General features: G+C 26.7%; 1 protein-coding gene across 1 annotated transcript; it reads left to right on the top strand.

Moving 5' to 3' along the window:
- Nucleotides 1-5,634: 5,634 nt before the first annotated feature.
- LOC107910561 (transcription factor MYB108) lies at nucleotides 5,635-7,781 on the top strand. Its single transcript, XM_016838430.2, has 3 exons — nucleotides 5,635-6,022; nucleotides 6,667-6,796; nucleotides 6,883-7,781. The coding sequence occupies exons 1-3, from the start codon at nucleotides 5,860-5,862 to the stop codon at nucleotides 7,493-7,495; spliced, it is 906 nt and encodes a 301-aa protein (XP_016693919.2). The 5' UTR covers nucleotides 5,635-5,859; the 3' UTR covers nucleotides 7,496-7,781.
- The last annotated feature ends 6,592 nt before the right edge of the window (nucleotides 7,782-14,373 follow it).

Raw genomic sequence — 14,373 nt, 5'->3', positions numbered from 1 at the left:
AAAGAAAAAAAAAGTGGTGTTTCAATCCCATAAGAAAGGGTGTATTAGGTGGAATTTGAGGGTAATGTGTCCAAGGGCAATGAACTTATGCCCCTTTGTCATCTTTTGCTATGCTTTTCCCCATCAAGCTCCCTAATGGGGGATTAAGCAATTAAAAGTATTAATAATATCCCATTAATTTAATCTCCCTAAAGAAAAAAAATCCATCAAATTTAATATAATTTAATTCAACCTTTGAGCTCTTGGAATCTCTCTAGAACCTCTCTACTTTTTCTTTTCAAGAAATTGTATAAAACAGCCCTTTTCACACTTGGGACATGCTCTATCCAATCTTAATTTCACTTTATATTTCCACATAATCCTTTTAAGTGATAACAACTTGGAAACCATGGATTGTATAAACATGGGCCAAGCTTTTAACATATAATGTATCCATTTTTATTTATTTATTTATTTAAATGGATTATCATAAAGTTTTAAGAAAATATATTCTATGTTCTAAACTATATATGTTTGCTTTGATTCTTTAAAAAGCCAATATTTTTTTTTGTTGAGAGATGAATGATGCTTCTATTATTTAATATTTATGTATTTATTATTAAATTTAAATAAAAATAATTTGATTCAGGTTGGGCTCAATTGTAAGATGTATTACACTTTCAAATGCGAATATAAGTTTTAAATCTTGGATATAATTAGACATGTTCATGAATTGGGTTACCCATCCAGACTCGAAGACTTGTTTGAAATTTAAGTAAATATTAAGCCCAAAAAATGAGTTTGGGCAAAAAAATTAGACCCGCTTAAAACCTTGAATTTTTGTTTTTTTTGTCCTAACCCCTATTTTTGAACTACTATATGCAAGGCTTCAGCTTACTCTTTAATTTTGTGTTTGAATCTTTACGCACAAAATAGAAAAGAATTCGAACCCAGAATCTCTCCCACACAAGCAATACACATAACCAATAAACCAGATTAACTCAGTTAACAAAATTTTCACAACCTTAACTCAAAAATAGGACGTGACCATTCTTGGTTTCACTAACCCAGTGTCTATTAACTTGATTTTTGGGATGTGACAAAATAAATAATATTACTTTAATGTAAATTTTAAAATAATGTTAAGATGATTATACAAAAGATTTCAATAAATAAAAAAATATTAAATTTAAATAATATAAAATATATTTTTTAAAAATTTTAAAAAAAATAATATGGACGAGCTTAAGATAGGCTTGGGTTAGTATTTTGCAAATGTGAGCTAGCTTGGTAAAATTTTAGTTCATATTCTGAGCCAAGTTGAGCTTAAGCAAGTATAAAGTAAGTTAATATTATTTTTAGGCCCAACCCATGAACACCTCTAGATATAACATTGTTGGAAGGGTAGCGTCGAAGCCTAAATATAAATCATATCCATGGATTTGGAAAATACTTGATATTTTTATTCAAACCTTTCAAAATATCAAGTGGACCTTCAAGTTTAAGAGTTTAGTGGTTTTGGCATTCACATGTACATAAGTTTTTAGTAAATTAAAAACGTCCAACTATTTGTTTGATGGAAAAAAATAAATTGACTGTTGGATATATATTAAAATGACACTATTTTGGATTGATGTGAATATGATATAGATATGAGATCATTTCTATAATTTACACTCATAACAAATACAAGTATGTTGATGAATTGAATGTATGAATTATTAAAATATTGATTGTAAAAAGAGTTATGAATGTGTGTAAAACTATTATAGGTTTTACATTAACGTAAGTAGTTCCCTCCCTATATATACTCTTGAATTTTGGGTTTTAGAATATGTGTCGGTAAACTTCAAAAGATAGTGAATTAACAACAACAACAACAAAAGAAGGAAATGGCTTTGAATGCCAATTTTCTTTTAACCTACAATAGTTTCAATATGATTGACTAATTCAATTCAAACTAACTAGAATAAACTTAAAGAGAACCCATATATTTACATAGAGTATATCTCGAACTTCGAATTTTTAAGTTATTAAAACTTTAACTTGTTGAACAAATGGTTTTTTTTTTTAATTTATGTCATAGAGATAACCAAAATCACCAAATAATGTTGATTGGGTCTGAGCTTGATTGATATGGATATTAATATTAATGTAGAAATATATAGGTTCAAATGTGTTGAAGTACAAAATAAAATTTTTTGAGGTAGAAAAGCATGTGGGGTTTATTTTTAAAGCTTTTGAGCTGGAATTTTTCATCCTCGGCTTTTGAGCTGGATTGCCAAAGAACTTGCTAGGAAGGTATTGGAATATTGGATATAGTTTGTACGATTGATTATTAATAAGATCATTTAGTGATTAGTATCACTAATTATTATTAATAAAATGAATTAAAGTTTGCCATTATTATGGAATTTAAAGATTGCAATTATTGAGTGGGTCCTATATATAAGCTTTGAGCTCTGGTGTGAATTAATGGTTAATATCCAATTTTTGAATTTTTTAACATGTCCGGTATTATTTTGTTGAGAGTATAAATTATTTTAACTTCAAAAATAATAAATTTATCATTTAGCCTTTTAAATTTGATAAAATCACACTTTAACCTCAATAATTTATGATTCATTTATAACTCATGTATACCTTAAATCATAATATAAAAAAAAAGGGTATATTATGGTAGGATTTGATGAGCTCCATTGGAGGATGAGGATATAACACCGTCCAAAGAAAAACAAAATTCCTCCGACCAAAGAAAAAAACAAATAAAGAGATAATAAAGAGACAAAAAACACAGAGTTCGACTTAGATACTCGATCTTTCCATAATATTGGAGGATCTAAACACCTGCATATATATATATATATAAAGAAGTTACATGTACTATAATTTGTCACATTTTATATGTGAGTAAAAGAAGAAATAATATTTCATATATATATAAATTACTTGAATTGAAATTTAATTAGAAAAATATATAAAAAAAAATTATAATCACATACTACATAGAGATTATAGATTATGGATATCCTTGATTGATAATTTGATGAGTGTAAGAACATACATTTTTAAATGTTAGTGATAGTTGATTGGGTAGTAAGAAGAATGGTAAGTCGCTGTCTAATTAGAACCACTAAGCAGCTGAATTGCAACCCCACAAGCAGATCAGCCTAGAAAGAAACTTTATCTATTTTTATATAAAATAATAAAAGAAAACGTGTGGAATTTTCTTTTTGTAGCATATTTTATATCCATATATGTATGTATATCACACCCATATGGTCCACCACCTCACTGCAAATCAAGCACTCACTTTAATAAACAATTACTCATTTAATCCATTTGATTCAGTATGATTATTCAATTTAAGATACGATTTTTTTATTTTTTATTTATTTTTCCCGTGTCCTGATACATAATCTAAAATAAAAGTAGGGTAAATAAAATTCGATATGTTTCGAAAAAATGTAAAAAAAATTAAATTTTGAATTAATTGAATTGCGTTATTTAATTTTTTCGAATCGACTCGTATAAATGATTTGAGTTTTGAGTTCGTATCGAGTTGAATTTTACAATTCGAGTAACAGATTGGTGTAAATACTGTTTAGTCTCTGTCAATTTTGAAAATAAGCAAATTAGTCTCTCTCTCTCTCAACAAAAAATACAAAAAGAAAAAATAAAACAAAATAATTTTTAAAATTCCAAATATTTATATTGTTAAAAAGTTATAAAAAAAATTCTGAAGAATATATAAGTTAAAAATTTAAAAATTCTGTAAAAATAATAATTTTGAAACATAATTAAATTAATTAATAATTCAAGTTTATTATACTAAAATATATTTTCTTTTCTTCTTATTATTTTGCTTTGAAAAAGTTTTCAAATATATATGGTTTCAAATTTATATGCTTTAATATGAAATTAGTTATATTGTAACAAAATTTTAATTTAATATGTTTAATTTTTTAAATGTAACTCGATTCGATTCAAATTGTATTGAATTTCACTCGACCTATTTGAAAAATAAATTTTAAATTAAATTAGGATAATAAAATAAAACTCGCCACTTGATTAACTCGAAATTTTTTTATTCGATATAGAAATGAAGTGGGGGACAAATAAAGCTCAACCTCTATTGATTAAATGGTAAAATTACATCTTTAAACTCTCTTAAAAATTACTAACTTAATTTAAATTTTTTTAACAAAACTTTTTCAATCTTTTAAAATTTTATATTATGCATCACGACCTCATCATGTCATATAAAAAAAATGATGTAACTAATTTGTTGGCAGCTTGTACTGATGATACAACATTGTCCTAATTGTAGGTTTAAATAAACAAATGTAGAAATTAAAACTAAACAAAATTTGAGAGTTTGTTTGAAACAAGACTTTAGTCTTGCAAATCAAACAAACAAGAGTATACCATACATCAACGCACTTATCAGATTAAATGGTAAAAAATTGGATGTCATTCATATAAAATTTCAAAGTTCCAGTTTATGAATAAAAAAATAATATGGAAAGAGTTTATTCTGTATTTAAAGGTCTGATCATTCTGGTCTGACGTGATGACTAAATTATATATATATATATTACGTGGGAGATTGAGAGCTAATTAGCCGCTGGATGAAATTCTTTTTCAGGGTTTTGATTGCATGGAAATAGCAGCAATTTACGTTAAAGGCTCTTCGGCTGAGCCATTCAACAATAGACTTATGCCCACATTTCCCACTCATAGCCTACAGCCGCCTAAGCTATATGCAAATTGGCAACACTAATAATAACAATCAATTATCAACCCAACATATCATATTTATGTATATAATAATATTTTTGACAAAACGATTAAAAATTACTCATAATTTTTTCACAATTCATAAATAAAAAAAATAATACATTCAAACTTATATTTTTTATATTAACAATAATACTCATGCCAATTTATAATATTTTTTTAACAATAATTATGTTAAGCTTCATAGATATTTTTTATTTAGCTTCCTATAAATTAAATTATATGGTACTTGTTTTTATTTTTTTTAAATATTCATGCGACTAATTTAAAAAATGATAATAAAAAATCTTATAAATCCATATTCAAAATCCGACATCTTATAATTTCAAATTCAATATTTTTTATATGCTTCTTGTAAGCAATTTTTTTTATTTTAAACCTACAATTTAATCTAATTTAATGGAAATCTTTCGACGATATTATCAATTGGATCCCTCAATTATTAAAACAAAAGAGTATAGAGATAAAATTTAAAACGTGACAAAAGTATAGGGATCAAGAACAGAATTAGACCTTAAATATAACTAAGCCTAATTCATAAATTATTTTAAAATTGCCTAATAAATATATTCCCACTGTTTATGAACTAACCCTAAAATGGAATGGAGTGTTTGAACAGCAAAATACTCACATTAGTTTTCTTACAATCACAAAACCAAGATAGACACAATTGTAGACTTTCCAATGGAACTAAATAAATTTAAAACTTTAGTTCTAAAAAAAAGGTCAAAAGTGTCAAACATTGAAAGCCTTGCTGCCATTTGCTAACTATATTATATAATTACTATCAAAGCTCCCTTTAGTGTATTAATTTAATTGTTTAAAAAAAAAAACCACAAAGCTCCCCATTGCGGCTCTCACAAAAGGGTTACCATTATTTTCCACCAGTTAGCAAAAACCAAACTCCATCTATAAAAGCCACCCAAGTACTTGTCTTTCTTCCCTATAATAAAAATCAAAGCTCTCTTTTGTTCTCTCTCTCTCTCTCTCTCTCTCTCTGTCTCAATACATATCTCTTACATCAATAAAGCAAAAAGGAAAAAAAAAAACACAGTTTGGTTTTTATATTGGTGTTTGGAAATGGATGGTAAGAAAAGGGGTTGTATAGGGATCGTTCAAAGTGAAGAAGATCATGAGATGGATTTGATACGCGGTCCTTGGACTGTTGAAGAAGATTTTAAGCTCATCAATTACATTGCCATCCATGGCGAAGGTCGTTGGAATTCCCTTGCTCGTTGTGCAGGTAATTTAATTTAATTTAATTTCTTTTTCTTTTTTGTATTTAATTTTCTATATATATGTATGTAACAAGTTGGTTCAAGCTTTTGTTTTGTGTGTCATGTTTTCTTCTTCATGTCCTTTTTTTTTTTCTGATTAATTAATGACATGAGAGAGGCTTTTTCATGGCCATAGAAAAATGGTGCAAAGTTCTTGTTTTCATTTCGGTCTAATTTTAGTTTTAGTCCCTGTAGTTTTATAATTAAGGCCATTTTTAAAAATATGTAGCAACTAAAGAATTTATCAATAGAGGATCGGATTAAATCCAAATTTGTAGTATAGTACAGGGACTAAAACTGAAATTAGACCTTTTGTTTTTCTTCTGTATTTTCCAACAAAAATGCAAAGCAAGAAAAATGGAAAAAGAAGAAGAAGAAACCTTAAGGGTTTGATTGATTGATGCTGAGGTTTTGATGTGCATATAAGAAAAACAACACCACAACTTGTTAATTAAAAAGCAAAAGCTGTACGTTTTCATGGAAAAAGCAAACGCATATAATTTAGAGAAATTTTTGTGGCTTATAAAATGTGAGGATTTGATGATGTTTCGTACATATTTACATATAAAAAGAATAAAAAAGCTCACAACTTTACCAAAAAAATTTACAGGTCTGAAGCGAACTGGGAAAAGTTGCAGGCTGCGATGGTTGAATTATCTACGCCCAGATATTAGACGTGGGAACATCACTCTTGAAGAACAGCTTTTGATTCTCGAACTTCACTCTCGTTGGGGAAATCGGTAAATCTTTTAACCTTAATTCCTTTGAATGATTATTGGTTCATAATGTTTTTTTTTGACAGATTTTTTTTTTTAAATTGTTACAGATGGTCGAAAATTGCTCAACATTTGCCTGGAAGAACCGACAATGAGATCAAGAACTATTGGAGAACTCGTGTCCAGAAACATGCGAAACAGCTTAAATGTGATGTCAACAGCAAGCAATTCAAGGACACCATGCGTTATTTATGGATGCCTAGGTTAGTCGAAAGAATCCAAGCTGCCGCCGGTTCGACCACCACAACCACTACTACCACCGCGGTCGTCCCCTCCGCCTCTGTTATGGGCAAAGACTTTTCGACACAAGTAACCCCGAGTTATACTTCGGAGAATTCGAGCACGGCCACCGCGGCTTCGTCGGAGTCATTCGAGGCCCAAGTTTCGCCGGTTTCGGATTTGACTAATTGTTACAATAATGGGTTCCAGGTTACTAATAACAATAACCCTAATCCTGATTATAATTTCCAAGCCTGTAGCAGCCAAGTTGATTACTATGAGCACAGTCTCTCATCTGCTAATTATTATAACCATGGCGATGGCGGCTGCTTGGATCTTCAGACCAACAATTATCCCATGTTAGATGGTGCTGATTTATCAGACAATTTGTTGAATGCTGAGGATTTTTTGTTCTTACAGCAACAGTTCAACTTCAACATGTGAAATATATATGTTTCATGGATTTGGGGGTGAGATTCAATTGTATAGAAGAAAAAAAAACATAACAAAAATGGCAAGAAAAGAGAGTGAGTGAGATAGAGAAAATTGGGAGTAAAAATAATAATAATTTCTTAGAACTCTTGATGTAGATTATTGTAGAATTAGGGTGGGTTTAGATGGCGGTGCAATTATCTGTAGTTAGTATAAAAATAGCAGTGACAATGAAATTAGATATTGTAACATGAGATACAAAGTGAGCGAAATATACTGCATCTAATCGTTCATCCAAGCTCATCCTTAGATTAATTGTTGTGGATCACTTTAGTTTGTATTTTGATTATTTTTATCTTTGTTTTCTTTTATTAGAAAAAAAATCTTGTAATTTGAAGAGTTTTGTTTAATCTCATTCATTGATATTTAGTCAAATTATGATATTAATCCTTATATTTTAACAAAATTTAAGATTTATTCCCTTTACTACTTTATGTAATCTTGGGGTTGGTAATGTTTTCAGTCAAAATTTTCCAACATTCTATATTTATTAGTATGTCATATGTTACATATCAAATCAAAATATGTTATTGGATAGAAAATTTGATGAAGTATGAATAATTATACTCGAATTTTTAAATTAAAATTTAGTTAAAATATAAAAATTGATATAATGTTTATTTAATTAATTGGTTTTTTTCCTTATTTTATAAATTTTATATAACTAATTTTGAGATTCTGAAAATCATATTTTAAGTTATAAAAAAGAATTAAGCAAAGGGATTAAGGTGAATAATTAAATATGATGATTAAAATTGAGATTATAAAATTAACATTCTTTCTACTTCTACTTTTGAGAGCTTCTAGATGAAAAAGAAAGGGCAAAGCTTAAGCTTAATTATTATAAGATGAAAAAATTTAAAAAATAATAAGGAAGACGTGGCAGCATCTGATTCATCCAATTGCTTGTTTAAGTTGGCCATTAAGAGATGTGTCATCTTATCTTATCAAAAAAAACCAATGTTAGAAAGTGAAATAATTAAAGTAGATTTCCGAAGTCCATTAACTTCGTTTTCTTGTTTTGTTTTGTTTTGTTTTTTTGTTGTTTTCCTCGTACGGACAACGTGTTCTGTTTCATCCCGTTTTCCCGTTTAACCAGACAGCCTCTTCTTTTTTAATTTAATTTAATTTAATTTAATTAATTATTAGTGCTGTTTAAACTAATTAAAATTCCTTTCACATGTTCTTTTTATTATGGTTTATGTGGTTCGCGTTTGACTGACTCGGTTGAAATTTTTTAATTATTTTGAATGATCAATACCGTTTTTTTAATTTTAATAAATTAAAATTATTTCTATTTATTTATTTATTTTCTAATTTAGATGCCAAAATTATAGCCGGTGTGATAGCAACCATCTCCGCACAATTTTCTTTTTCTTTTTTTGAAAAGCAAAAAAAAAGAGAAAAGGAATGACACGTGTGAGGGAGAAGAGAAGGTAAAGCACGTGATGGAATAGTGTAGAGAGAGGATGACGGCTGGGGAATCTTTGTAGGCCGCGTGCCTAAGGAAGAAGCTATCGATATGGTCCCATGAGTGGAAACTGTTGATTTTTTTACACGTGTCATATTAAGCAATTTATAAAATTCATTTTTTTGGGACTCCCAACTGCATAGCACTTCCAGCCGCAACTCTTGAAACACCCCAGTGCAAGCATTCCACGTCGGGCTTTTCGTTTTCGTATCGTTTTTTTCCCAGATAATTATTAAAAAAACGTCTAATTGTTAATATAATTATATGCATTAAATTTTATTTTTGTTCAAAATATTGTGTTGAATTAGAAGTCGGGTTTAAGTATGATATTAACATATTTTATACATATGCAAATATATTTATATTTGTAAAAGATTAACTCAAATTCATATTATTTTTTAATTTTTTTAAATATTTATATTTTTAATTTAATATTTAATAATATTAGATATTTTAAATTTATTGAATATATGCTTATCCTCTTTCCCTACCATTTGTCAAAAACCTAATTTTGTTATTTAATCAAAGTTACATACATGACTCAAATCCTATTGCAAATTAGAATAAATATCAAATCTACAGATGAATTTTGATTTAATGTACAATTTAATATATAGAAATTAAATTTTAGTTCCAATTGTTAAAGAAATAAATATATTAATTTATTTTCATATCGGAAAAATATAATTATATATTTATGCAATATATAAACATATAATAATCAAATTAAAATTTCGTGTATAAAATTAAATTTTATGTATGACATTGCAGATTAAATTAAAGCTCATGTATTGTTTTAAGATTTGTCCTTTAAACATTCTAAACAATAAAAAAGAATAATTAGTGTTGGTTTAAAGTTGTTTAGCTATACTTTTAACTTAAATAAGTCCTTAATTTTTAAAGTTTATTCAATTAAACCCTTAGCCTTTGATTTTATATTCAAATAAACTCTGAATATAAATCAATATTTCGTTTGAAATAAGGACTAAATGAAATACAAATCAAAGTATAGAAACTGATTTAAGTGTAATAAAAACAGAAGGAATTAATGTGAGAAATAGAGATAAGGTTATAATTAGTTGCGTGATAAATTTAGTTAATAAAATAAATGGGAAAATGACACAGCATATGTTAACATGTTGTGTTGATTATAATCCTTAAACATTTTAGGATAAGAGCTAAGAGCATCTTTAAATTAAACCAACAACAATAACCACTTTTGTCCTTAATTACGCCATTGTTTAATAGTGTTTAAGGTAATTGCTGTCCTCATTTTCATTCTTCCTTTTAAAATAACACCAAAATCCAATCCTTTATTCCTATGTTTCTGCAACTTTCATTACCTTTAATGGAAAATGGAGCTTTAATTTTTTGTTTTTTTTTCAAAGAAAAAAATTGAGAAAACAAAATTAATACGAAAGGAACTTGTCTAATTCGTAAAGTTGACAAAACTATTCCGTATTCGAATTACGCATCCAATTCATCTTACAAATAAACGTTTGAAGTATTTGATATTAAATTTAATAATTTAAATTCAAATTGAATAAACCTAAAATCAATCAATTTTTTTTATACGAAAATTATCTAATCTAAACTTATCAATGGGAAAACAATCATATATTTGTTGAAATATGACTTAATCAAATTCTATGTACACATAGTGTTATTTGTAGAAATACCAAAATGAAAGAACTAAAATTGCTGTGAAAACTAAACAATACTCCTCCAAGGGTCGGATTATTAGTTCGGTTCGGTATTATCCGATTCGGATTACAATAAATATATTTCAATGGTCTATAAAACTTGAGTGAGGATATAAGACATAATTAATGCAATATTTAGTACATAAGTTTAATTTCAATGTATATTTTGATATTTACTTTTTTTTCCAGTCAAGTATATGAGTTTGACTTTCATGTTCATTTTGGTATTGAGTTTTTCTTTTTTTTCTCAGTAATGTACTTATGTTTTTTTTACTAAAATCGATGTCATCTACATTGAGTACTAAATTAAACATTAAAACCAAATTCAAATATTAAATTATATATTAACCCAAAAAAGTGTAGTTGCAATTTGTGTAATGTAGAGTTGAGGAGGGTGAAAAGCATTAAATCATAAAACCTTGTTCTGAGTATGTGATTGATTGTTAGTATAAGATATAGCAGCCTAGTTGATTTTGACTTGAAAGTGTGTTTGATATTTATATGAGACTAAATAATTAAAGGGTAAGAAAAAGATGGGTCAAACAAGTGAAAATTTTGATGTAATTTTAGGGAAATTAAGGTGGACGAATTTATTCATATAGTTTAATAATATAAAGGCATTTGTAAAGCATGTTCAACGTGAAAAGTTTGACTCACCCAAGCCTAAAACTAAACCTAATATACTTCATCTTCATCTTCATCTTCATCTTCATCATTACATTAGGTTTTTAGCTTTTCACCTAACTATTTTCATTTCCATGTGTTTATGGGTTTAACGTTAAGGAAACCAAAATTGGGTCTTTTTCGTATATAGTAAATATTAATATAAAGTTTATATTTAATATATTTATTTAAATTGACGAGTCTTAATTTAATTAGCATGAATATTATTATCAATGCGGGAGAATTTATAACGAGATTGTTCAAAAAAATAAATCTATTCGAGAATACTTTTTTTTCATTGTATTACTAAATTTACATTAAAAAAATTGAAGTCAAAATAGAAGTTGTGATATTAGTTGAAAAAATATTGTGCTAATTTTAAAATAAATTTATTACTTGAATATAACTCTAAGCATAAAATAAAGAAAAAATGGTGATAATTATAATTATTAGTTAAAATAATTTTAAAGTAAAAAAGAAGTTGTGTTTATTTTATTTTTTTAAAATTGTATTAATTTATTAATGTAAAAAAAGAGTCGTTACTTGAATAGAATTTTAAGCATATTAATTAATATCAGAGTTAATTATGGTAATTAGTTAATGTTACTTTGCATTAATGGTATACAGTAAAGCTTTATTGTATGTTGAATATGTTAGAACATTGAATATCATGAAATGGCTTGATGATTAAGTGTATTTACAACCTTAAGTGTGGCTTGGGCTCAAGTCGCGTTAATTGTTTGGGTTTTACCCTATTATTATTATTTACCAAAAAAATTAGAGAAGTTTTATTAAAATTATTTTTTATTATAAAAGAGTCCTATTAGAATATTGATCATATAAAATATTATGGCAGTGTGTTAGAGTTTTTATTTTTTATATTATAATAATGGGTGGCTTCCATACATATCATTTGGCTATAGCTGTGCTCATATTTGCAGATGTCCAGTCCAAGAGTTTGGTGGATTAAGTTGAATATAAGTAGGCCCATAATCTTTACCTTTTGAAGGCTAATACTGTAAAAGATAAGATTTTCATGTCTTCTTAGCTTCCTATGACGAGAAACATAAATAACATATATAATTTTATTTAACTGTTTTAGTGCATTTTTTTAATATTTAACCTATATTCTTTATAATTATCTGTTAGTCTTTGACCAAGTTCATCATCATCTAATTTTGAACCTGCATTATTAAAATTATTAAGATTTCCTTCTTTTATGTACTCTTCGAAGTATGGATCTTTTCAATTTCATAAATGATTGAAGTTATGAAATATGCAATATCCTAGTACGATCCAACCTTATTTTTTTTATGTTGTATTAAGGTGACATTGTTAATATGGGAAATATTTTTTAGAACAATAAAGATTTTTCCAACCACATTTCAAAGCTTTGAATGTTTCAAATTAAAGAGTTCACGGTGTTTGCGTCAGGCGTCATTCTCTCAAATGGTATCATACCCATAATATGGTACCAAAAAAAATATTTCTTATTCGTAAAGTTAGCATCAACCTTATAATATTTGGGTTTATAGTCCAAATAGTCTATAACTTTAATTATAAAAATATATATAATTTTAATTTGAAAAATGACTTATACTAGGATATATTCCATTTTATAATGTATAAATTAAGTAAATAAAAATTTATGATTTATAAATTGTCCAAAACATTTATAACCCTTCTTATAAATAATATATATATTTTTTATATTATTTTTATAGTATATAGCATGAATACATAAATAAATTATGTCCATACTTTTTGGTTAACTTTTTATAAATAAATATATTATAATATTTCTATAGCATGTAATTATAATAAATTTTTTGACCAAAACTTTAGAAATTTTTTATGATTTAAATAATATTTTTTATAAAATTATAAAACACACAAATTATTTCTATAATATAATTATTTTATCAGAACCATCCCAAACACTAATATATATTTATGCTTATAACATAATTTTTTATAATTTATATAAACAATAATTTTTAAAAATTAGATTTGGATGTAATTACTCGCATAATTATTCCAACTCTCACCATTCCCCTAAAAATTGGAAAGTGTAATTGGAGTGCTTTAATTACACCCACTTCAATGAGACACACCAAATATATTAGTTACCCAAACATACCACTCTTGTGTAATTATAATTAATTACACTCAAATCCAATTATTAAGTAACTTTCCAAATACTACCTTAATGTGCAACGTGGTACATAGGCTTTGATATGGTGTAACTATACATATGAAACTTTTATTTTGATTCAATTGTACACATGAAATTTTAACTTTGATTCAATTGCGTGCATTTTATATTAAAAAATAAAAGAAAATATGCTAAAAAATCCCTTAAACTACTACACTTTGTTTAAAGAATCCCTTATACTAATTTTGTAGTTAAATAAGCCCTTAACCTATGATTTTTACCAATAAAACCCCTTGCTTTAAATGTTAAAGTAAAATTATTTTGAATTGCAAACTCTTATCTTTATATTGATGCAAAAGAATTTAAAAGAGTGATTGTGTTATATATATAAGCAGTTTCAAAATTTTTAAAAATCATAGGTTATAGTAAAGGTACTCATGGGTCGGGTCAGGTTGGGCTTAAGATGATATTAACATACTTTATGTTTACCCAAGCCCAAGCTCGGCCTGGAATATGGGTCTAAAATTTTGCCAAAATCCACTCTTGTTTGCAAAAAAACTAACTCAAGCCCATTAGGCTCGCCCATATTATATTTTAAATATATTTTAAAAATATTTATATTATATTATTTTAATATTAATAGTATTATTTTTTTTGTTTATTGAAAATTTTTATATAGCATCTTAATATTATTTTAATGCTTACATTAGAGTAGTATTATATATTTAGTATAGGTTTATTTTTTACTATGTTCTAAATTACATAATATAAAGTATTATAAACTTAAAAACAGGTCGGGTCAAGCTAGGCTTAGACCTTAAATGTTCAACCCCTAGCA

The sequence above is a fragment of the Gossypium hirsutum genome, chromosome A02, assembly GCF_007990345.1.
Source record: "Gossypium hirsutum isolate 1008001.06 chromosome A02, Gossypium_hirsutum_v2.1, whole genome shotgun sequence".
Lineage (NCBI taxonomy): Eukaryota > Viridiplantae > Streptophyta > Magnoliopsida > Malvales > Malvaceae > Gossypium > Gossypium hirsutum.
Note: the sequence above shows the minus strand (reverse complement) of the source record. Positions and strands in the feature narration are given on the sequence as shown.